The sequence below is a fragment of the Apium graveolens genome, chromosome 4, assembly GCF_009905375.1.
Source record: "Apium graveolens cultivar Ventura chromosome 4, ASM990537v1, whole genome shotgun sequence".
In the NCBI taxonomy this organism is placed as follows: Eukaryota; Viridiplantae; Streptophyta; class Magnoliopsida; order Apiales; family Apiaceae; genus Apium; species Apium graveolens.
This window is the reverse complement of record NC_133650.1, coordinates 3,334,987-3,358,743: the sequence shown is the minus strand read 5'-3', so window position 1 is coordinate 3,358,743 and position 23,757 is coordinate 3,334,987. Positions and strand designations below refer to the sequence as shown.

Sequence of the window (23,757 nt, the reverse complement as noted above, 5' to 3'; positions counted from 1 at the left end):
AGACACGCGCTGATGACATCGTGCTGACGTCATGCTGACGTCATCAGATGACGTCATGCTGACGTCAGCATAGGGGGTTAGGCGCGTGACGCGCGTGTGCGCTTGGGGGCGCGTGGAAGACAGTCACACACGCGCCTGACAGCGCGTGTGCGCGTGGGGGCGCGTGGGGAAGCTTCTTTTGGCGCGTGAGGGCGCGTGGTAGCTCAGATTTGGGCGATTTTGGTGCCGTTGGATTCGTCTTTTCGAGACGCTTCTAATGATATATTATATGATATTTTATGAAATTGTTTCGAACTATTTATAGCTAACAGAAGTGTTTTTAAGCTATTTTTGACTGTTTTAATTGCTTTTAAATGCTTCATGTGATACATAGAGATGTATAATGCTTAGACTAATGTGCTAGATGATATAACATGCCTACCTTGATGTTTATTCATGTTTATATATATGATATATGCTTAGTTTATCATGCGATGATAGATTTAGGTGAACTTAAATGAACATAAGGCGCTTGTTAGACAACCTAGTATAGTGAAATTGTTTCATAACCTTAATAACAATATTATGAATACAATCATGAGATTCTTGTGTTTATGAAACACGTAATTGAATATGAATTTTCGATATGAGAGAAAGGATGATTCTGTCAACAACAGATTTCTATCTGTAAGAAAGGGTTATTAAGTGACGCCTCTTGACAATGCTCCACCCGATCTGGGAATCATCTGATTATTGATTATTGATTTGAAATATTTAATTTAAAAGGAAGAATCTCTTTATAATATGATTATGATTGTAACGTAATATAATCCCTTTAAAATTAAATAATATCAAGTAGTAACTGGCTAATGACACAACGGGCTTGTGTCGGTCATAGCCTTCCAACATGATAGAAAAGTAGTTCTTATTTTTGAATCATTGTCGATTCGTGCTACAGCCGAGGGCTTTGATTTCGAAATAAGAAATACTTGTCTATTACATAGAGATGTGTACATTGAATAAGAATACAAAGGTCGATACGTGCCACAGCCGTGGGCCTTTGGGGACTGAATCAATTGTACGGAATGTTGGGTTAGACTTGACTTAGAATATTGAGTTTGTCGTGCCACAGCCGTAACTCAATTATTCAAGAGGCTAAAGTTTGATTAGGGAATAACATTAGATGTAATTGACAAGAGTTGTCTGCCTATTGAACATTACATGGCGGTTCGTGCCACAGCCGGGGTTGTGTAATGGAATGTAGGATCCCTATTCCCACTAGCATTATGAATGCTTAATTTTTCACGTAGGGGGTTGAATAAATTAGATAAACTAGTGGGAGCCACTTATGAATAAAGACCCGATTCATATAGTGTTTTGAAATGAAATTGTATATTTGCTAAGTGTTGTTATGTGTTTATCATTTACAGATTTACTATATTATGTCTTCTGCACTATCACTCAGGAGCATACTAGATGCTCACAAGTTGACTGGTCCTAATTATGCTGACTGGCTTCAAAACTTGAGAATTGTTCTCAGGATTGAGAAGCTGGAATACATGATTGACTCACCTAAGCCTACTGAACCTGCTAGCGATGCACATAATGATGAACATGTTGTGTATCGTAAGTGGGTAGATGATGCAAATGTTGCTCAATGCATCATGCTAGCTTCCATGAACATTGAGCTACAGAAGCAACATGAGCATATGGATGCTCACATTATCCTCATGCATCTACAAGAGTTGTATGATGTGGCAGGGAGGATAGCTCGATATGAGATACTGAAGGAGCTGTTCGGTTGTAGGATGTCTGAGGGATCATCTGTGAATGACCATGTACTTAAGATGATCAATTTGATTGAACGTCTTGGACAACTTGGTTTTGCCATGGATGGGGAGCTGAGCCAAGACTTGGTCTTGCAATCGCTTCCGAGTTCGTTCTCGCAGTTTGTTGTGAACTTTCACATGAATAAGTTGGATGTCAGCCTGCCTGAACACCACAACATGTTGAAGACTGCGGAATCGAATTTTCCCCCTAGGAAGAGTTCTGTTCTTCTAATTGGTGAAGGTTCCAATCCTAAGAAAAGGAAGAGGAACCCTTCCAAGAAGAAGAAAGTAGGTGAGAAAACGCCGGTTCCACCAAAAGCTGAAGACCCCAAGAGCAAAGTTGTTTGCTTTTACTGTAACATGGTGGGGCACTGGAAGAGGAACTGCAAGGTTTACCTTGCAGAATTGAAGAAGAAGAAGGGTAGTGAGACTACCGCTTCTGATTCAGGTATGTTCATGATAGAAATGAATATGTCATTAAATCAAATTTCTACTTGGGTATTAGATACCGCCTGTGGTTCTCATATCTGCAATTTGTTGCAGGGACTAAGGAGAAGTAGGACTCTTGAGGAAGAGGAGGTGATTCTACTGATAGGAAATGGAGCAAGAGTTGCTGCTGAAGATGTAGAATCATTTCATTTACATATGCCTACGGGCAAGACTATTGTTTGAAATAATTGTTATTTTGATCCCTCGATTGTGAGGAATATTATTTCTATTCCCATGTTAGACTTGGCTGGATTTTCATTTATTATTGAGAATAATGAATGTTCTATTCTTAGAGATAATATTCTTATGGACGTGGTGCTTTAAATAATGGTCTGTATATATGTGACATAATTTACTTCAGATTGAACAAACTAATAAAAGAAAAGGGATGATGAAAATCTCACTTTATAGTGGCACTGCAGTCTCCATTTAGTAGACATGGAGAGAGGGCTGCAAATTTGCTAGGAATGGTACACACAGATGTATGTGGACCAATGTCTACGCAAGCCATGGGTGGATTTTCATACTTCATTACTTTCATGGATAATAGATCCAGATTCGGATATGTGTTTGATGAAACACAAGTCTGAAGCCTTTGAAAAGTTCAAAGAGTATAAGTATGAAGTGGAGAAACAAACCAAACATAGTATTATAATTCTTCGATTAGATCGAGATGGTGAATACTTGAATGGAGAGTTTCTGGATTATCTCAAAGTATATGGTATAGTCTCCCACTGGACGCCTCCAGATTGGTATCTGAAAGGAGAAATCGAACTCTGTTAGACATGGTTCGGTCCATGATGAGCTATGCAAATCTTTCAGTATTCCTATGGGGTTATGCATTGGAAACCTCAGCATATTTACTGAATAAGGTGCCTTCCAAATCTGTTCCTCAAACTCCGTATGAGATATGTAAAGAAAGGAAACCGAGTCTTAAACACGTTAAGATTTGGGGATGTCCAGCTTATGTCAAGTAAGTTGACCCAGATAAGCTGGAATATCGATCCATAAATGTAGTTTTGTGGGATATCCTAAAGAGACTTTAGGGTATTACTTTTACACCGATCATCGGGTGTTTGTCTCCAGACATGCTACCTTCTTGGAAAAGGAGTTTATCCTTGAAGGAAACAGTGGGAGCAAAATTGAACTTGATGAAGTTCAAGAAGCACAAACTACTACGGATCAAGTGGAAACACCTGTTCTGACTGAACAACCTTCTGTGGAACAGCCCATTCATAGGTCAGGGAGAGTGTCTCGCCAACCTGAGAGGTAATATGGCCTTGTCATTGAGAATGACAATGAGTTGTCGATCATTGATGATGAAGACCCTATGACCTATAATGAGGCTATGAGTAGTGTTGACTCAGAGAAATGGCATAGTGCCATGAAATCCGAAAAGGAATTTATGTATACGGTATACGAAAGAATGATTAGAGCAGATGGCCAGGTGGAGACCTATAAGGCCAGGCTTGTGGCAAAAGGATTCAAACAAAGGCAATGGATTGACTTTGATGAAATCTTTTACCTGTAGCCCTGTTAAAATCAGTTCGGATTTTGCTTGCGATTGCTGCTTACTTCGACTATAAAATCTGGCAAATGGCCAGATGGTTTTCTTTCCAAGAGAAATGAAAACCTAGTGTGTAAGCTGCTGCGAACCATATGTGGTTTAAAGCAAGCTTCTCGAAAGATGGAACATTCGTTTTGATGAGACAATCAAAGAGTTTGATTTTATCAAAAACGTAGATGAACCATGCGTCTACAAAAGGGTTAGTGGGAGCGCGGTAATATTTCTTGTATTGTATTGAAATAGAGTTGACACACATAACAACATAGCAGACCCACTCACAAAGCTACTTTCTGAAAGTCACTTTGATCGTCATAAAGACTAGATGGGTATTAGATACCAGAGTGATTCGCTTTAGTACAAGTGGGAGATTGAAAGGAATATGTCCTAAGTCCAGTCATGTATTAGGATTTAGGAATAACTCCCTGTGTAATCTATTTTGATTTCATTGATATTAATAAAAGACTTGTTTTATTTTTATTACGGGCTTTATCAATTTAAGTGTTTAAATAAGATATACCATAGTTTAGAGTAAAGCTTTTTATGTCATTATGATGAGATCATAATAGTGAGACCTAAAAGATGATAACTCTAAACTTAAATAGTTCCTGGTCGTAGGATTACTAACTGGTAATTAATAATCCGCAGAGATCGGTACATACTATGCTTGCTTCATTATGAAGGATGTCTGTTCTCATAGACATTTGTGTGGTGACACTATAGCTAGTATGTAGGTGCTTATTAAAGAATAAGTTCACTGAACATGACTCGCCCAGCTGAACAACTGATGGAGTTCACTCACGTGTCAGCAGTTGTTCATATAGTGATAGTTGTACAAGTATCCTTAGACTTGAGGTCATCATACTCATCTTGTGTACACTGAACTATGCTTTGGTTTAGTTCTTAGTCTCCAGGGACAATTATTAGGGCTCTACTGGGTATAGGAATTTGTACACGAAGATAATGTATGATCAATAAAGGATCTACCTCTTCAAGTGAAGGAAGCGAATGTTCAAGGCTGATCCACTTATGCTAGTTCAGGAATCTCTGGCCAGAGTGAATGAAATTAGAAAGGAGTTTCTAATTTGCATAGAACTAAGCATAGTAAATGGTAAGCAAGTGATTAAATTAGATAGGCTTGACACAAGATCCATGCCTTGTATTTAATCGGGACATTGTAGGGTAGAAGGAGTTTATTGTACGGTAACTATTCACTGAATAGGTTCTTGGTATTCTAAGCAGTGAATTCGTATTATCCGGATATTCGCGATATGCTGAGAAGTATCCCTCACGATGTAGAATAAATGTGATTAATTAATTAATCATATTTAATAAATTAGAGAATTTATATAAATAATGGTGAAATAGTTTTATTATTATTTATTTCTACTACCGGCTTAATATTGAACCTACAGGGTCACACCATAAAAAGAGAATGATTTAATGGTGGAGGAATTAATTAATAATGGCTAATAATTATTTATTTATGAAATAAATAAATAATTGGCAAATTTAATAATTGATTAAATGAGATTTAATTGATTATAAATTAATTAAGAAAAGTTCTTAATATTATTAATTAAAGGATTTAATTTTTGGAAATTAAATCAAGAGAGAGAATTATTTCTAAAGTGTTTAGAAAAAAGATTAATAATTAAAAGGTATTTTAATTATTAATAAGAATAATAAATGGGTTAATAATAATAATATTTTATGGAAAATTTCAGCTGAAAATTTTGCCTATAAATATACTATTATAAACCCTATTTTTATTCCAACCCCAATTTTTATAAAAACCTAATTCTTTCCACCTCTTCCTCCTCCTTAACGTCGTTTTCTTGGTGGATACCGGTGGAGTGCTTCACGTTTGAGGAGCAGCTGCTAAGGATCTCCGATCGTTGCTCTTGGATCGCTTATTAAAGGTTAGTAATCGATCCCTATGTTTTTACCACGATTTATATGCTTTTATTTGGATTTTGTATGTGTAAAAGTGTTTTACCATGCCTCCACTGCGATTAAAATCCAACAAATACAACTTAAATTAGGGGTAAAAGTCTAGACACATAAATTGGGACGGGACGGAGGAGTAACATTATTTGCATTTCAATATTTTGCAGACTTCAAAACTTGTCGTCACTCCGATAAATTAGAACTTTTATTTAATATTCTTATAATTTCGTGTTGTGTTGAAAATGTAAACACACATTAATGTGCCATTTTCATTTTACAAAATTGTTGGCCTATGATTGCATGCAAGTAGTTCAAGTTGTTTTTTTAATAAATTTCAGTACCAAAACTTAAAATTAAGACTTCTAAGTAACCCCCTATAAGAGTCGACCTCCTATTTCTCTCATTTTTCATCTCACTCGCCGCCTCCCCCTCTACCTTCATACACTCAATCTAAATAACTATTGTCATCGCAAGAGACGTATTCTTCTCTCTTGTTTTTTCTGTTTTTCTTTCAATAATTTTCAATAATCTTCATCCTTTGGATTAAATTTTTGATTCGTGCATCCATCTTTTTAGGTGTTTTTTATGTCTCTCCTTTTGGAGTGGTTTGTGTCTCTCCTTTTGGAGTGGTTGGTGTGTTTTAATATGTTTTGGTGTGTTCGATTTTGTTATTTTGGTCCGTTGATAATGATTCAATTGGTGTATCGGGAGATCTGGGAAGCTAGCTTTGAATCTGAAACAGTGGTGATTATTACAAAAGTTCACCTTCCACAACGAAAGATTGTTCAATATATGGGGACATCTGTATCCCCGGCCTCAGTTGGCGTAACCGACAGGTATGAACACGGGACCATCACCTGTTTTTTATGTGCATAGATCAATTGTGACGCTACTGTTTTCAAGATTATTGGTGTCGACTGGATTGCTCTGAAAACCTTTGTAATCATTTTTATTGTTAAGAATATTTATATTCTGTTTGTTAAACAATCTGAAAATAGAATGACTAGATATTTAGCTCATTTTATTTCCCAATCAGGTTGTATTATCAGTTCGGGGATTTACCCTGACTGTATTTGAGAGTTTTAATGAATGCTTTTTGTCAAAAAATAAATTTCAGTACCATATTCGCCTTTCTCCGATTAAAGATTTATAATAAGGTTTTGTTGTGTGCCATAAACACTAATTTTAGCTTGTTTTGATTGGCCAATACTTCCTCTGTTTTCTTTTATATGTCGTTTGACTTTTTTGCACACAATCCTAAGTATTTTGACTGCATAGATAAAATAATATTTTTAAAATTTTTCTTTTTCTAAATTAAAGTTTCAGTTATATATTTTTATTCATAAAAAGAAAAAATTAAAAAATATTATTCTAACTATACGGTCAAAACAAAAGTGAATGTGTGCAAAAATCAAACATCATATAATAAAAAATAGAGGAGTACTTCTTAATAATGGTGACCCTACATTTACAACAAATACACCAATCAAACCATTCCGAACTTTATAAGTTTATTGTTTAGCATGTGCTCATGGGCACACACTAGACAAACCCTTTATAATATAAGTTGATAACTTGTGAAGCACAGGCCGAGATCAAATATTAATATTAAATTATTATATAAATTAATTTTAAATTATAATTAAAATAAATATGAAATAAAGGTACCACTTAAAAAGAGGTTTCACTTAATAAATACTATTAATGTGAATCAATAATATGCCACATATTCTTATTTTTAATCCATAATATCTCGAATAATATTGAATTTGAACATAACAAAGCATAGTACACTTGGTCCAGTTTAAGAATCTGGAGACGTTGGGAACAAGGGAAGCAACTGGGGTTGAGGCTTGCTAGCAGTAGCCGGTGGACTGGGATACAAATAAAAGCCTTTATCTGCCATAGTTATCTCCTCCTGTGGTACAAAAGGTGACACTGATGTTCCTGGACTTGGACTCCCTCGTGCCAAAACCGTGTCCAATGTTGACACAGGCGAGACATTTATCACTCTCTTTCTTGGTGCAAACGCAGACTCGGGTAACCCATTTTGGTTCAATTGTAGTTGGAGGTTTCTAGCGTGTTCTTGGAGTTTGAACGATGGTCTTACTGCACCAATGTTAACAGGGTTGTGCTTCTCGACTGCTGGTCTGGCTCCTGTTAATTTTTGGACCACATCACGAAAGTTTGATGGGTCAACATGAACACGGATGGCATTTTCTAGTTGCGGTGATTTGTTATTGTTTGGTTTGAGAGAGTAAGAGGAACTAGAAGAAGCCATGATAGAGATTGAAAGAGAGAGTGTTGAAAGTGATACACTTAGTTGATAAAACTACTTTGAATGCAATGAGACTCTAAAAGTTTATTTCAACTCTTGAAGAGAGACCATCTTGAAAAATGAATTTGTTGCAGACTCGAGCCAATATAAGCCATAATGAATTAAGCAAGACTTTAAGACTTCTGTGTGGTGATGACGATCTACAGTAATCGCTAAGGAACTGAATTTGGAGATATAAGGCAGTGCAGCTGGAAAGGTCTGACTCAAAGGTCATTATTTGCATGTATCTGCTTAACTTTTTTTCTTTATTTGTAGGCATCTCCTTAACTTCCAATTTTGTACAGCTCATTATTTGTAGGTTTGTGCTTTGTACCGACTGTTTTCATTTGTAACGTATAAGTATTTATTTTAGAGATAAAAGATTTATCATAAAATTAGAGAATTTGATGGCTTTGGGAAAAAGGCAGGTAGTGAGGTGATTGATTTTAACTAGTTACTCCCTCGTCTCTTTAATTTATATACATAAGCACTTATTATAGTATAATAAGTATAGTTTCATAATATTTTTTTTAATTTTTTTTTGAATAAAAGTTTAAATATAAAACTTTTATTTAAAAAAAATTGAAAAAATATTATGAAATTATGTTTTAAAGGAGTATTTAAAAGCGTGCCGGTAGAATTTAATGGGACGAGTACATGGTATTGAAATTTGAGTTAAATTATTATTTTAGATAATTGCAGAATACTAAGAAAATTGATTTGTTTATATACTATTTTTTTTGTCTTAATTGATATAACTACCCATAATGATCAATATAATGTAACAATATACTATTATATGATTATAAATTTTCATAGGCAACACATGAGAACTATATGTATATATAATGTTATTATTATAAACTTAAATTGATGGATAGAGGAGATGGAGGTGAGTAGGTGACTCGTGGTTGTGTAAAATAATATAGTTAATTTAAGTTGTTTTTACCTGTTTGTATGTGCTAAATTTTAGTTTTGAATGATATTATTAGATTATAAACAATTAAATTTTGATTTTCTAATTTAGAAAATTTTGGTTAACAAATTATTTGATCAAAATTATGTTACATATAATACATTATTTACATAATTTCGTATTTTCAAAATATAATACAAGAAACTATCTACAATAATAGTAATAATAATAATAATAATAATAATAATAATAATAATAATAATAATAATAATAATAATAATAATAATAATAAGAAGAAGAAGAAGAAGAAGAAGTGACCCCAATGTCCTGAAATTCCTTTGCCTTTTTAGTTTGCGTGTGTAAATGAAATTGACATGCATTAACAAACACAGAGTCTGCATGCCCAGACTTTCTGCCATTTTTCAGTTCATAATTTATTTCTGGTTCTATTCTTGTTTGTTAGTTATTGTAACTGATTACTATCATGAGCTACAATTAACCTGTTCCAAAATGCATGCATGTAAAGTAACAGGAGGAGTAGCAAGATATAATTAAACAGACCATGGTGCAGAGAAGTGCTAGAGCTAATTACAAAGCTAGATCAGCCAAGTTAAAAGTTGTGGAAACAGCTTTCATCCATGAGTCCACTCTCTTTTTCCTCTGTTCGTTTGGCAGTATGGGTCGAAAAATGGAGGCTGTCTTCATCCTTTCACTGCTAGTGAAGATATCGTTTTCTGTCCAAACTCCAATAGCTAATCCAGCAGCACAAGCTGCTCCAAGTGCTGTCGTCTCGATGTTGGCTGGTCTTACTACTGGCGTACCAAGCACATCAGCCTGAAATTAGGAGTAATAGTATTACATATTTGAGGTGTTGCTCTTAGTGATCCCAGCAAAGAGAATGATAAGAAGAATGGGGAAGCATAAACATGAATACTCAAGGTAGCATTTGCTTAAATCTACTTAAAACCAACTAAATTGGATTGAAGAACTATTCTAAAAAGACTAGAAACTAGAAGACAAAAGGTTTACGTACAATGATGGAACCAGGATCACAAAACAGTCGGGGCTTAAATGAATTAATGTTAATTTCTGGAGGCCGGGCTTAACCTAAAATTTCTACTGATTTTTAACTAAAATCGTGATTTTATAAAAAAGAAAAAAAAAGATTGACTAAAATATAGTGTCATCAAAATATAGACAGTGCTGTAGTTAGAAAGAAGACCTGCAATTGCATTAGTAGGCTGTTGACAGAAGCACCACCATCAACTCTAAGCACGAATTTGTCAGCACCGTCCTCTTTACCAACATCTTTATTCATTGAATCTATTACATCTCTTGTCTGAAAACAAATACTTTCAAGCACAGCCCTGCAGATGTGGGACTTGGTTGTGTACCTAGTAATTCCAATGCAAACACCGCGAGCATCATCACGCCACCAAGGAGCAAATAATCCATTAAATGCTGGAACAAAATAGACTCCACCTGTAGAATCAACCTCTGCTGCAAACTTCTCAACCTCACTTGCACTACTGATTATTCCAAGATTATCCCTAAGCCACTGGACTGCAGCTCCAGCAATAGCAATGGACCCCTCTAATGCATAGGATGTGGGAGCTTGAGGCCCGAGTTTAAATGCCACAGTGCTTAATAATCCATGACTTGACTTAACAATCTCATCACCCGTGTTGAGTAGTATGAATGCCCCGGTTCCATAAGTGCACTTGGCTTCCCACTTCATACAAGCTTGCCCCAACATTGCAGCATGTTGATCACCAAGACATCCTGCAATAGGGATACCTGTAGTAGGCCATCCCGTTGCTATGTCTGCGATAATCTCAGAGTTGGAAATTATTTTAGGCAAAATTTCAGCAGGAATTTTCAATTCTTCCAAAACTTGTTTATCCCAATCAAGTGATTTGAGATTCATGAGCAGAGTCCTTGATGCATTTGAGACATCGGTGACATGCAAGCCGCCTTTGATCCCTCCTGTTAGATTCCAGATCAACCAGGTGTCAATTGTTCCAAACATAGCATCCCCAGATTTTATAGCTTTGTCCACAGCCTCCACATTTTCCATCAACCACAGAATCTTCATTGCACTAAAATAAGTGCTTATAGGCAAACCACATGTCTCTAGGAAATGGTTTTTTCCTCCTTTCAGTTCACCCTCAAGTCTCCTATAATTTGCCAAAATGAAATAACATCTAAGTCTTATAAATGCTAGAAACTGGAAACAAATTCGATCCCCGAGTTTATAAGCCATTAATTAAACATAAACTCTACAAAACTTTAAACTCCTACATTTCATTGATTTATTCTGTGCAGAAATGAATATATATTTCCAAGGACAGTAGGGTACAATACTCACAAATCAACAACACTACTTAAAGATGACATTTTGAACTTCGAAAAATGTGAATTTAGATAATTATAGTCAACACAAATAAAGATAATTCATAATAGTTCAAGGCAATAACAAATGATCAAGATCCTATAGGTGGTGATGAAGGAAAAAAAGGAACCTGCAAATGGCGGTAGTACGAACGTCCATCCAAACAATGGCATTGTGAAGAGGACAGCCAGAAGTTTTGCTCCATATAACAACAGTCTCTCTTTGATTAGTTATACCAATGGCCTTCAACTCACTATCAACATTATGTCCATCAGCTGTGGCCTTGTCTACAGCTTTCGCCATGCAAATCCTTGCACTTTCGAGTATCTCCATTGGATCATGCTCCACCCATCTACAACAATCACACACATACACATGACAACATCTAGTCAGGTTAAAACTGAAATTTGTTATAACCAATATCATTTTCGAGAAAAATTAGGTAAGTACCCTGCTTTTGGACAGAACTGTGTGAATTCAACCTGGTGAGAAGCAATGGCCTTAGTACTGGAATCATAGATGATGAATCTTGTGCTTGTGGTTCCCTGATCCAGTGAACCTATGAAAGCATTTTTGCTAGACATGTTAATCTTCTCCGTCTCTTCTTAGAGTACAATCTAGTAACAATAAGTGCAGATGCAGAATGATTGGAACTATTATTTTTTAGTGTTTCACTGACTTTGTCATAAATCAAAGTAGTAAGTATAGGGTTAAAGTTATTGTCAAAACAGAAATCCCTGATTTTTTGGTTTGCCAAGAGAATTCCATTAGAAGTGGAAAAAATATAATTTTTTATCATTTTATTGTTTAACAAAGCAGTGCAAATTATGTGTAAAATATGTGCAAGGTATGTGCTTATTTTTTATATTTGTAAACTGATGTCATAATCCAAATCATTTTAAAGGGCACTGGCACAAACACTTCATCAGTAGAACTGTTCTTATATCATCCACAAAAATGTATACAAGTACCAAGACTAATATTGAATCTTGATACATTTATATCAGCATTCTGGACTCCAGTGAAGCAATATGCATCTTTTTTTTGTACTTGGTTTTACAAATAATTACATCCCTCTGCAATATCTGAAGCGAGTGTGTACCGCTCTTGTGGCTCATTAGGATAAAGAAAAAGGTCACTTAAGTTTATGATCTTGGTGGCTTTTATGCCATCTACAAAGTAGGCTTCCGCTCCATCATCTCCCTGTCTCCAGAGCCCCTTCTGACCGTGCTTCATCCATCCATTTTTCCAGAATTTAGGGGGAACCCGGATGGTCCCCCTTGTCACGGAAGGCCAAAGGCCATGCATGGAGAAATTGTTGGCATAAAAATGTCTGAGAGTAACAGGATGACAGTCGGTGGATGTCCAAGTTCGGAAAAAAGAAGAAGTGCACAAAAAATACCAGTGTTAACTTTTTTTAACAGAAGTATACTGATTGTTGTGATTTGATAACCTCGTGCTTACAAAATGCTAGATATCAATTTCATGCACAGAGAGTGCACAAGTCGGAAATTATAGGTGCGCGTTTTGCATTTAACTCAAAACTGAATTCCACCTTAACGTTAAATTTGTATTAACCTGAATGCTGCTGCTTATTGTGGACATGTAGTCTCTTTTGTATAGACTCCTTCCACTACAAATACAAGGCTTTTGTTTCCTTGTTATGTAATTTAAGGTACTTGTAAGAATTTTTATTTGTGTGCACATCTGTGCTTGATGGAAAATCAGTGCTTTAATCATAACAGAAGAAACAAAATGTAATAATCGACATCTTAATTCATCGTACATTGGATTTATAGTATATGACAAACGAGAGAACCATCGAGGCATGCAACCCAACATTATAAGAACGATTACTTGTAGAATTGTAGCACTAAGTATGTCATTAGTATGCGAAGTAACTACTTGCAGGAGTAATCAGAAGTGTTTCCAGAAGCACCAGACCTCATATGGAAAGTACATTTTGAACAAGTGAAAGTATACTCAAATCCTTGGCCAGGGTTAGAGAAATAATTAGCAATAGTGCACTTCCTATCATCTCGTGGATTCCAACATGGATCACTTCTCGCATAATCTGGTCTTCCATAGGACGGAACATTTAGCAGAGGCTCTTTCGGGTCTCTGCCCTTAAGGTTCTTGCAACTCCGGGGGTCAGGTGTTGCAGGAAACGCTGATTCTTCTTTTGTATCTGGTACAAGGCCAATCAAGAAGTCGTCAGCTGCTCGAGTGATACATAGAAGTATGCAAAGGGAAGATAAGAAAATGAGGGATGCTATCATGTTGTTTTTCCTCATCATGTTGGCTTTATTTGTCTTATGATTAGTCTAAGGAAGTGAATTTCTGGTTTGTTTGTAAAGATTATGTTGCTTATGATTTGCCCCCTTGTAAATACCACCTAGTAATATTTTGTGCAGAATGATTGGAACTGCTATTTTTATTAGCGTCTCGAGACTTTGTCAAAATAAGAAGTCCCTGATTTTTTGGGTTGCCAAGAGGATTCCATTAGTAGCTTCTAATAATCATTAGTAACGATTATAGAAAAGCGCTAAAGGTCCCAAATTGGTACACAAAAATAACAGTAATGTGATAAGTTCATGTACATAAAGTAACAGTGTCAACATTGACGTATCTGATAGATTTTGTAGGCTTGTGATCATTGTTAAAGAGTATAAGATCCTGTTCGGGCCTTCCTCTACCACCTTAAGGTTCTAGTGTGACTGGTTACATTACACTTCCGAGATAAAGTAACCAATTTTGTATCTTTCAGTGTAGCATGCAGATTATTCTACCAATATCCGTTTGAAAAAGATATAATTCAGTAAGTGATGTAAGATATAGTAATTGCAAAGCTGCCTAGAGAAGAGATAGATATATGCATCTTATTAAAGTTACAGCACACTAGTGTATATAGCATGGGAGAAATTTGTTACATGTAACAGACAGTTCCGAATTGCATAAGAAAGAGAACAACACAAAAGCAAACCACACTGCAATAGATGCCTATATTAAAGAGAATTTTACAGGATAATCAGACTAATGCTGTATGAATTGCTCGCTGCCCCCTCTCGTAGTACTGCCAGTATGTTGTAACATAATCTTTGACGTTCTTGAATAACCTCGGGTTTTCCTCATTAACCAAATCATCCTTTGGTCCCCTCTCGATATCTGCAGGTGGATCATAAAACATGGCAATAGAAATCCTCTCCTTCTGCAAGTTACTCAGAACTCTATGCATCACACTCTTGAATATTCCATTTGTCATTATCTGTCAGTACAAGAACACCTTATGAGTCTTTTAAAATGCATTGCAAAAGATACAAACTTTCTCCTTTTCTATAACATTATTACCTCCATGTGATCCCCTAACAGGAATATAAGGGCATCAGGATGTTTTGGAACTGTAAACCATTTGTCATCTTTACGGACTTGAAGACCTGATTCATCTTGCAGAATCATGGAGAAAGCTGTTACATCTGTATGTGGTTTTAGGCCGAGAACAAGATCAGGCCTCTGACAACAAGAATAGTAATTGAACCTCGCGGTTAGTGTTGCCTGATCACCTAGCTCCTCCAGAAAACAGTTCTGATCAAAATTTAGTGCCTTTGCAAGGACTTCAGATGTTACTTCTGTTAACTTTTTTATTTTCTTGGAGTATTCTTCTAGAATATCTCTGTTCAACAAATAAAGAATGTTAAGTAAACTAACCATATTATACTTTCAACCTTTGAACTTGGTAGTATAAGTAAAAGGCACCTGAATGGTTTTGGCTTTTCTGGCCACAAGTTATAATTCCTCTTCTCTTGAGGGTATAATTCAAGAACAAGACGGTCCGACCAATCAAGAGGCTGACCTTCTTCAGGGACAGGATCAGCCCCATATCCTTCAAATTCTCTAAGAGTTTTCGCTATCTTTTTCTTTTCTGCCATCGGTTGTTTAAAGAACTCTTTTGCAACATTTTTTATCTCATCAAGGAATGAACTTGGAATCCCATGACCTACTGCCTAAAGATATTTCAACAAACAACAAGTTTTAACACTAAAATTTGATACAGTTATTTGACAAAACACAAGTTCAGTTTTAAGTAGTGAGTGCACATTTTAAGGTACAAAAATATAAAATTTTCATTCCTACACCTAAAAAATTGTTACTCTAATAAGAAGCACACTGATGACTGATTAGGAGTCAAGAGAGTTGACTACATAACACGATATCAGAACTCAGTTTCGGAAGGGTACTCTCGGGTTCGAGTCCTCCCACAGTTAAGATATCTAACTACATGCTGACCTAAAGCAACCCCAAGATGACAGAGCTGATCTGAGTTTTTGCAACTCCTGGATGCTTATTTCTGTTGATGGTGCAGAAGGTGATACAAGGCTTAAATCGATGACAGGTATCGGAGATACCGTCGAAGAATCAGTATGATCATCAGCATCTTCACCATCCCTGCATATGTAAAGTGCTGGAGGCAATTCACCATCTAATAAGACCATTTCCTGGACTCTCTTTGACAGCAACACCTCAGCTTCTTGATCAGCTGACAAAACTCCAGCCATGATTTCCAAGTAAATTTAGTGTGATTTATCACTCTCTTTTTTTACTTCTTATAAATCAAGTGATGAGTAGTTGATTGCAGCATAGGAGTCTTATAGTGTCTGTGGACTGATCAAATTTCTTACTTCAGCCATGACGACTGACAAGTGACATCGCTCATAATCGCGTATAAAAATTACTAATATCTAGATATTTTTTTCCAGGTCTTGTAACTGTGAATTTTCTTCTGACATGATGATTAACTGTGTATTTTTGCTTTATGATTGTCGTCGATATTTAAAAGATTCTTGTTTACAAAGGGTTAACTCTATTTGGCTTTGCTAATTTGTGGTTTCCTTGTCACAACCGGCCTGCTTGCTTTTACTTTTCAAAAGTTCAATCAATAATTAACAAAAAGACAACTTAAAGGTAATAGTACTCATTAAAGAATTTGTTAAATTCTAAATAAATAATTTCTGATCATGATAGAGGAACAATTATGTTTGAGAAAGAGGTGAGATGCAGAGAGAATTTGTGAAGAGAAACACAGAAGAATTATTATCAAAACTCATAATGATTTTTTGTTGTCGATACTTCTTATATAAGAAATACTGGAATGCAAGAAATAATATTATTTAGCTCTAAATAAAAGCTCACATATCAATATACCCCCTCTTGAAAACAGACTTGTCCCAAGTCTGGATCAGACATCCACCAGGTGTGGAAACTTGGAAGCAAAATCCTCGGCTACTTCCCAGGAACTCTCGTGCACTGGACAGTCCTTCCACTTCACCAAAAATTTCACCTGAGCCACATTATTAACCTTCACAAACCTTATGTCCAGTATTGTTTCAGGGACTTTCTCCGTATTAAAAAGTACTGTAATCTGCATCTCTCCGGGCAACTGAACAACAAGCGGAACCTCACCAATGACCGGCTTTAATTGAGAGACATGGAACACATTATGAATTTGGACCGATGGTGGAAAATGAAGTTTGTATGCAGCTTTACCAATTGTAGCTATCACTTTAAATGGGCCAAAATACTTTGAAGCCAACTTCTTATTGTTTCTAGACGCAACAGTCTGCTGCCTATAAGGTTGTAATTTAAGCCATACCCAATCCCCAACCTTAAAATTTCTCTCAGACCTGTGTTTATCAGCTTGTTGCTTCATTCTCACCTGAGACCGGATCAAATGGAACTTTAATTTTGTCAGCATCGCCTCTCTTCTCTGCAAGCTTCTATCAACTTCATGATTAGTAGATTCCCCTGGTAAGTACGGCAAATGTAATGGAGGGGGCTGATTGTAGACAAGCTCATAAGGAGTTATTTGCGCAGATGTGTGGTAATGAGTGTTGTACCACCACTCAGCTAGTGGTAACCAAGAACTCCAGTCCTTCGAATTCTCACTACACATACACCTAAGATATGTTTCAAGACACCTGTTTACTACCTCTGTCTGCCCATCCGTTTGTGGATGGTATGCAGATGACAAAAGAAATTATGTTCCGTGTAAACTGAACAAACCTTTCCAGAAAGTGCTCAAAAACACAGAATCTCGGTCACTGACTATGCTTCGCGGCCAACCATGAAGTTTAAAAACATTATTCAAATAGCATTGTGCAACTTGAATGGCTGTGAATGGATGTGATAAAGTCATAAAGTGTGCGTATTTGTTTAACCTGTCTACAACCACAAAAATAACGTCTTTACCATTTGATTTAGGTAATCCGGATATAAAATCCATCGAAACATCAGTCCACACCTCTTCAGGTATCGGCAAAGGTTGTAATAGACCAGGGCTAGCGACTGTTTCTGTTTTAGATTTTTGACAAACCAAGCAGGCTCTTACAAACTGTCTAACATGCTGTGTCATATCCTTCCAATAAAATAAGCTCTTAATCCGCTTCAAAGTTATTTCTCTTCCCGAGTGGCCTCCTTCAACCGAAGCGTGATGCCAATTAATAAGTTTACTTCTGAGATTAGCATCAGGTCCTACTATAATCTTTCCATTCTTGTATAACAAACCATCTTGTGATTTGTAATGAGAAATGCTGATGTGTTGCTCTAGTTGTTGAATGATTTGTGTGAGGCCAACATCTAGCTGATAACTAGACTTAATCAACTGGGGAAGTTCAGAAGATGATACGGAAAGTGCCATACACAATAATTCAGCTCCTTGAACCCTGGATAATGCATCGACAGCAACATTTTCTACCCCTTTTTTGTATTGTATTTCATAATCAAAGCCCATAAGCTTAAAAATCCAAAACTGTTGAAATGGTGTAGTCAATTTTTGTTGCAACATCCACTGCAAGCTTTTATGGTATGTCTTAACAATGAAGTGACTCCCTAAAAGGTATTATTCCCATTTTTGGACAGCAAACACCATAGCAAGTAATTCTTTTTCATAAGTAGATAAATTTTGTAATTTCGGGCCCAAAGACTTGCTGATAAAGGCCAAAGGATGACCTTCTTGCATCAAGACTGCTCCTATCTCCATTTTCGAATCATCTGTTTCCACTACAAATAATTTTGAAAAGTCGGGCAGCGCCAAGACGGGTGAACTTACCAATGCATGCTTCAAGGCTAAGAATGCCTCTTGAGCCTGTTCATTCCACGTAAAAGTACCTTTCTTGAGCAAATTTGTTAATGGTTTGCTAATAGTAGCATATCCTTTAACAAATTTTCGGTAGTATCCCGCGAGCCCCAAAAAGCCCCTTAAGTCTCTCATAAAAGAAGGTACGGGCCAACTCTCTACTGCTGCTACTTTTTGTGGGTCAGTTTCTATTCCAGTATCAGAGATAAAATGGCCGAGATACTCTACCTTATCAGTAGCAAAGACACACTTACTAGCTTTCGCAAACAACATGTTTGTCTTCATTACTTCAAAAACTTCAGCCAAATGTTGCCAATGATCTTCGATAGTTTTGCTGAAGATATCATCAAAGAAAACCAAGACTGACTTTCTTAGAAAATGTTTAAAAACATTGTTCATCCAATACTGAAACGAGGCAGGTGCATTCGTAAGGCCAAATGGCATTACCAAAAACTCATAATGACCTGTATGAGTTTTGAATGCAGTTTTGTAAACGTCATCCGGTTGCACTCTCATTTGGTGATAACCTGATCTCAAATCCAATTTACTAAACACTGTAGCCCCAGAAAGTTCATCAATAAGCTCATCAACCACCGGTATTGGATACTTATTATTTATAGTCTGTTTGTTCAGCTCCCTGTAATCTACACATAGCCTCCAAGTACCATCCTTCTTGCCCACTAACACAATAGGTGACTGATAAGTGGATTTTATATCCACTTGGAACGCTTTATTACAAGCTTAAATTGGTGTTTTGGACTCAAGTTGTTGGTATTTTGATGTGTTTTTGTGTTATTGCATTCCAGGTATCAGTTATATGAAGAAAAGAGCTTTTAAAGGAAATATGATGAAAAGTGATCAGAATTGGAAGCCAAGGCCATTTTCAAGTTGTAGAGAATCTCAATAGCTTCGTGTGGGCAGTTGAATCGCCTAATTCTGACGAGTAGAACTCAAGTTATGGTCAAAACAAGATTCATCAGAATATTTTCCCAGTCAGTAGCTGAGCGCCCGCTCCGAGAGCTGAGCGGCCGCTCAGGGCGCGGCTGGTCGCTGATTTCGCTGAAAAAGCCTTTTTTGAGTGGAATTTGACGATTTTAAGGGTCCAGGTTCACTAGGGGCGTATATATACTTAAAAAAAGGGTTTTCATCATCCGGGAATATTGGGATATCAAGGAGAAGACCTAGAAGCACAGAACAACTCCGAAAAAGAAGATCTTGTTTTCAACTTGTGATTCTTTGAATAAGTTGTAACTTTGGATGCTCGTTTTCGTTCTTGTTGAACCTAGATCTCGTTTATTCGTACTTTAATTATTATTCAGTTTATTAAGACCTTGTTTATACCATGCTTTCATTGGAACCCATGGTGACGATGAGTTCGATTATGGGCTAATCGTTGTCATATGGGGTTCTAGCGGATTTACTTATGAATTTCAATAATTAATTTGTTTCGATATCTTGGTGTGTGGTGATTGATTGATATCCTAGTATTGGTTGTGTTTATTCGTCTTATGTGCGTAGCTAACATATAAGATAGCGTGTTAATCTCTTTTGAAGCGACAGTGAATATAGAGGTTTAGAACTTGTCATGCTAGCATAGGTTCATATATGTGTATGCATTATTCGTAGGTAACTCTAACCGTTTGACTTGCCCTATGTAATCAAGATAGATAACTTATGCTTAAACCGTTATGTTGTCAAATTCTATAGACATATAGGGTCTCAATATAATTGGTGCCTATTCAGCTTCTATCTCTTTTGTGGATGTCTGGTAGAATGGTACTCGTGCAACGAAAGTTGGCGTTTATCAGTTTCGTGTTATCTGATTAGTGTCATCACCATCACATGCTAAGGTTAAGAACAATAAGGCTATTGAATGAAGTATTTAATGAAGTTAGGATCCCATGTTTGTCATATATAGTAATTCAACCTCAATTCTCTTAGTTAATGTTATTTAGTATAATCTCTTAGTTTAATCAAAACCCAATTTGTTATTTGTCTTAGCATTGAGCGATAACCATACATTGTTGCATAGGTGCATAAATTGAACTTACCCTAAACCAGTCTCTGTGGGAACGAATCTGATTTATATCTTATACTACTTGCGAACGTGTATACTTGCGTGAATATTAGCGCGTGTTTTCGCCCTAACAAGTTTTTGGCGCCGTTGCCGGGGACTCGGTGTTAATTTTTAGTTTATGTGCTTGTCATCAGTGGTCGTTAAAGTTCACTGACTCGGATTCTTTTACTTTTACGGTTTATTTGTTAGTGTTTTAGGTACTCATTACAATGGGAGATCCAACAGCACGAACGAAAGCCTTGATGGATTTTTCTCAACCCAAGATCAATGACATTCAATCTAGCATTGTCCGGCCAGCCATCACAGCTAATACCTTTGAGATCAAGCTTGGCATAATTCAATGGGTACAGACTTCAGTCCAGTTTGGGGGTTCTCCAACGGAAGATCCCAATACACACATTAGGGATTTCATAGAGATCTGCGACACCTTCAAGTTCAACGGTGTTTCTGAAGATGCTGTAAAGCTGAGACTGTTCCCATTCTCTCTGAGGGACAAGGCTAAGAGCTGGTTACACTCTCTACCAGCTGGTTCGATTGCTACTTGGGAAGATCTTGCTCAAAATTTTCTCACTAAATTCTTCCCTATGACGAAGACAGCTGCATTCAGAAACGCTATTACTCAATTTGCGCAGAAAATAGGAGAATCTTTATATGAAGCTTGGGAGCGCTACAAGGAGATCCTTAGGAAGTGTCCTCATCATGGAATTCCTGTTTGGATGATCATCACTTGTTTTTACAATGGGTTGGGAGCACAGTCCAGACCCATGCTCGATGCAGCATCAGGCGGAGCATTATGGGCAAAGAGCTATAAGGAAGCTTATGATCTAATTGAACTGATGGTTGATAATGAATATCAGTATCCAACCCAGAGATGTCCACAGGGCAAGGTAGCAGGAGTTCTTGAGGTGGATACAGCTACGGCTATCACTGCTCAACTAAAGGCGTTGTCTATGAAGATCGATTCTCTGGCTAACTATGGTGTTAAACAGATAATTAGTGTTTGTGAGCTGTGTCTCGGTCCGCATGCGATGGAGTAATGTGCTATATCTAGTGACTCAGCTCAATTTGTCAGCAACTTTCGGAGATCGCAGCAACCAGTTCTAGACACTTATCATCCTGACAACTGGAATCATCCTATCTTCAGCTGGAACAACAATCAGAATGCGATGCAACAGCCATTCCAGTAGTTTGGAAATAAGCTGTTCAATCCTCCTGATTTTCAGCAACAACTCCAACTTCAACAACAAACTCTGCAGGTCTATCTTCGAATGAAAAATCTGAATTGGAGGAGTTGAGGCTTATGTGCAAAAACCAGGCTCTTATATGCCAAAGCCAGGCTGTTTCTATCAAAATTCCGGAGAACCAAATAGGGCAAATTACTAATGCCTTATTAAATCGACCACCAGGAACGCTTCCTTGTGATACAGAAGCCAATCCGGGAAAGAGGGAAGTTGAAGAACTTGTGAACGCCATCACCTTAAGGTCTGGAAAGGTCGCAAGCCCCCAAATTCAGCAAGACGAAGAGCCTGAAAAATCTCAAGTTTTAGAAAATGCAGTCGTGGCTGAAGAAGGTGTGCATAAGGATGCAAAGGTGGAACCAAGGAAGACTACTGTGGAACACACTCCTCCTGAGGGTAATACAGGGGAGAAACAGATCTATCCTCCACCTCCTTTTCCTAAGAGGCTGCAGAAGAAAAAGCCGGATAAGCAGTTTGAGAAGTTTTTGGTGGTGTTCAAGAAACTTCATATCAACATACCTTTCGCTGAAGCTCTTGAACAGATGCCTAGCTATGCGAGGTTTATGAAAGGTATTCTCTCTCGGAAAGTGAAGCTCGATGACTTAGAGACCGTTGCTCTAACGGAGGAATGCAGTGTTGTGCTGCAACAGAAGTTGCCTCCGAAGCTTAAAGATCCTGGAAGCTTCACTATTCCTTGCACCATCAGAAACTTGTCATTCGACAAATGTTTATGTGATTTAGGAGCTAGCATCAATCTGATGCCCTTATCTATCTTCAAGAAACTTGGTCTGCCTGATCCGAAACCAACATACATGTCATTGCAACTAGCTGACCGTTCCATCACTTATCCACGAGGTATAGTGGAGGATGTCTTGGTCAAGGTGGATAAACTCATCTTTCCTGCTGACTTTGTAATTCTTGATTTCGAGGAAGATAAGAAGATTCCCATTATCTTGGGAAGACCATTCTTGGCTACAGGCCGAACTATAATCGATGTGCAAAAAGGAGAGCTTTCGATGAAGGTTTACGATCAAAAGGTCACTTTTAATGTGTTCAAGGAAATAAAGTTACCCACAGCTAAAGAGGAGTGCTTTAAAGTAGAGTGGGTCGACTCTGTAGTAAATTCAGAGCTTGAGCAATTGCCAGAGTCAGAGACCTTAGAGAGATCCTTAATGGAGAAATCAGTTATTGATGACAAGGAAGGAGCAGAGCAACTACAGGTTTTGAATGCACCTCCGTGGAAGAGGAAGTTGGATTTACCATCCGATTCTCTTGGGTTAGCAGAGCTGAAAATTTCTCAGGAGCGTTTTGAACCATTTATTCAAGAAGCTCCCATACTTGAGCTCAACCGAAAGCCAGATTACTTGAGTTATTCATTCTTAGGTGCACCCCATGATAAGGGGTTGGGATATATTTTTGATGATGTAGAGAGTGGCTGGACGGATCTTCCAGTACCTATAGAGGGTTCTTCTCATGCGCCACAGATAGTTGATAGGTTTGGTCGTGGTGATGAGCAGTACAGGCAAGTGACTAGGCGTATGGAGGCCATGCACGTCATCCACCGATATTTTGCTGAAAATTTGACACACGCTTTCGGTACTGTTGTTCAAGACACTAGTGGCGAGGTTGATTGGCCACCTGATCCTCCACCCGACGAGGGTGATTCTCCCGCTAATTAGGTATGCCTGAAATCCTTATTATTACCTTCAATGAGGACATTGAAAATTTTAAGTTTGGGGGTGATAATGTAAGGATTAGTAGTGTGTGTGTCCATATAGATTCATATAGATTCATGTTGCATGTTTAGTTGTAGTTCATTCATATTTTTGTATGATTGTTCATTTAGGACATATTTGTTTGTTTTTATGTGATTTCAT

General features: G+C 37.1%; 3 protein-coding genes and 1 non-coding gene across 4 annotated transcripts; all 4 read right to left on the bottom strand.

Annotated features, from left to right (window-relative positions):
* Nucleotides 1-7,615: 7,615 nt before the first annotated feature.
* On the bottom strand, nt 7,616-8,092 carry LOC141718178 (VQ motif-containing protein 11-like). Its single transcript, XM_074520557.1, has one exon. The coding sequence runs from the start codon at nt 8,090-8,092 to the stop codon at nt 7,616-7,618; it is 477 nt and encodes a 158-aa protein (XP_074376658.1).
* Nucleotides 8,093-9,452: 1,360 nt separating this feature from the next.
* LOC141716605 (glycerol kinase-like) lies at nt 9,453-12,102 on the bottom strand. Its single transcript, XM_074518791.1, has 4 exons — nt 11,887-12,102; nt 11,567-11,788; nt 10,267-11,221; nt 9,453-9,878 (listed from the first exon to the last, which is right to left on the bottom strand). Exons 1-4 carry the CDS (start codon nt 12,018-12,020, stop codon nt 9,633-9,635), a joined length of 1,557 nt encoding a protein of 518 aa, XP_074374892.1. The 5' UTR covers nt 12,021-12,102; the 3' UTR covers nt 9,453-9,632.
* A 2,213-nt stretch (nt 12,103-14,315) lies between these two features.
* On the bottom strand, nt 14,316-16,247 carry LOC141717486 (codeine O-demethylase-like). Its single transcript, XM_074519578.1, has 4 exons — nt 15,721-16,247; nt 15,190-15,437; nt 14,785-15,106; nt 14,316-14,701 (listed from the first exon to the last, which is right to left on the bottom strand). The coding sequence occupies exons 2-4, from the start codon at nt 15,360-15,362 to the stop codon at nt 14,465-14,467; spliced, it is 732 nt and encodes a 243-aa protein (XP_074375679.1). The 5' UTR covers nt 15,363-15,437; nt 15,721-16,247; the 3' UTR covers nt 14,316-14,464.
* Nucleotides 16,248-21,241: 4,994 nt separating this feature from the next.
* Nucleotides 21,242-21,348, bottom strand: LOC141722173 (small nucleolar RNA R71). The gene has a single exon (XR_012575198.1). It is a non-coding gene; the product is annotated as a small nucleolar RNA R71 (small nucleolar RNA).
* Between the last annotated feature and the right edge of the window lie 2,409 nt (nt 21,349-23,757).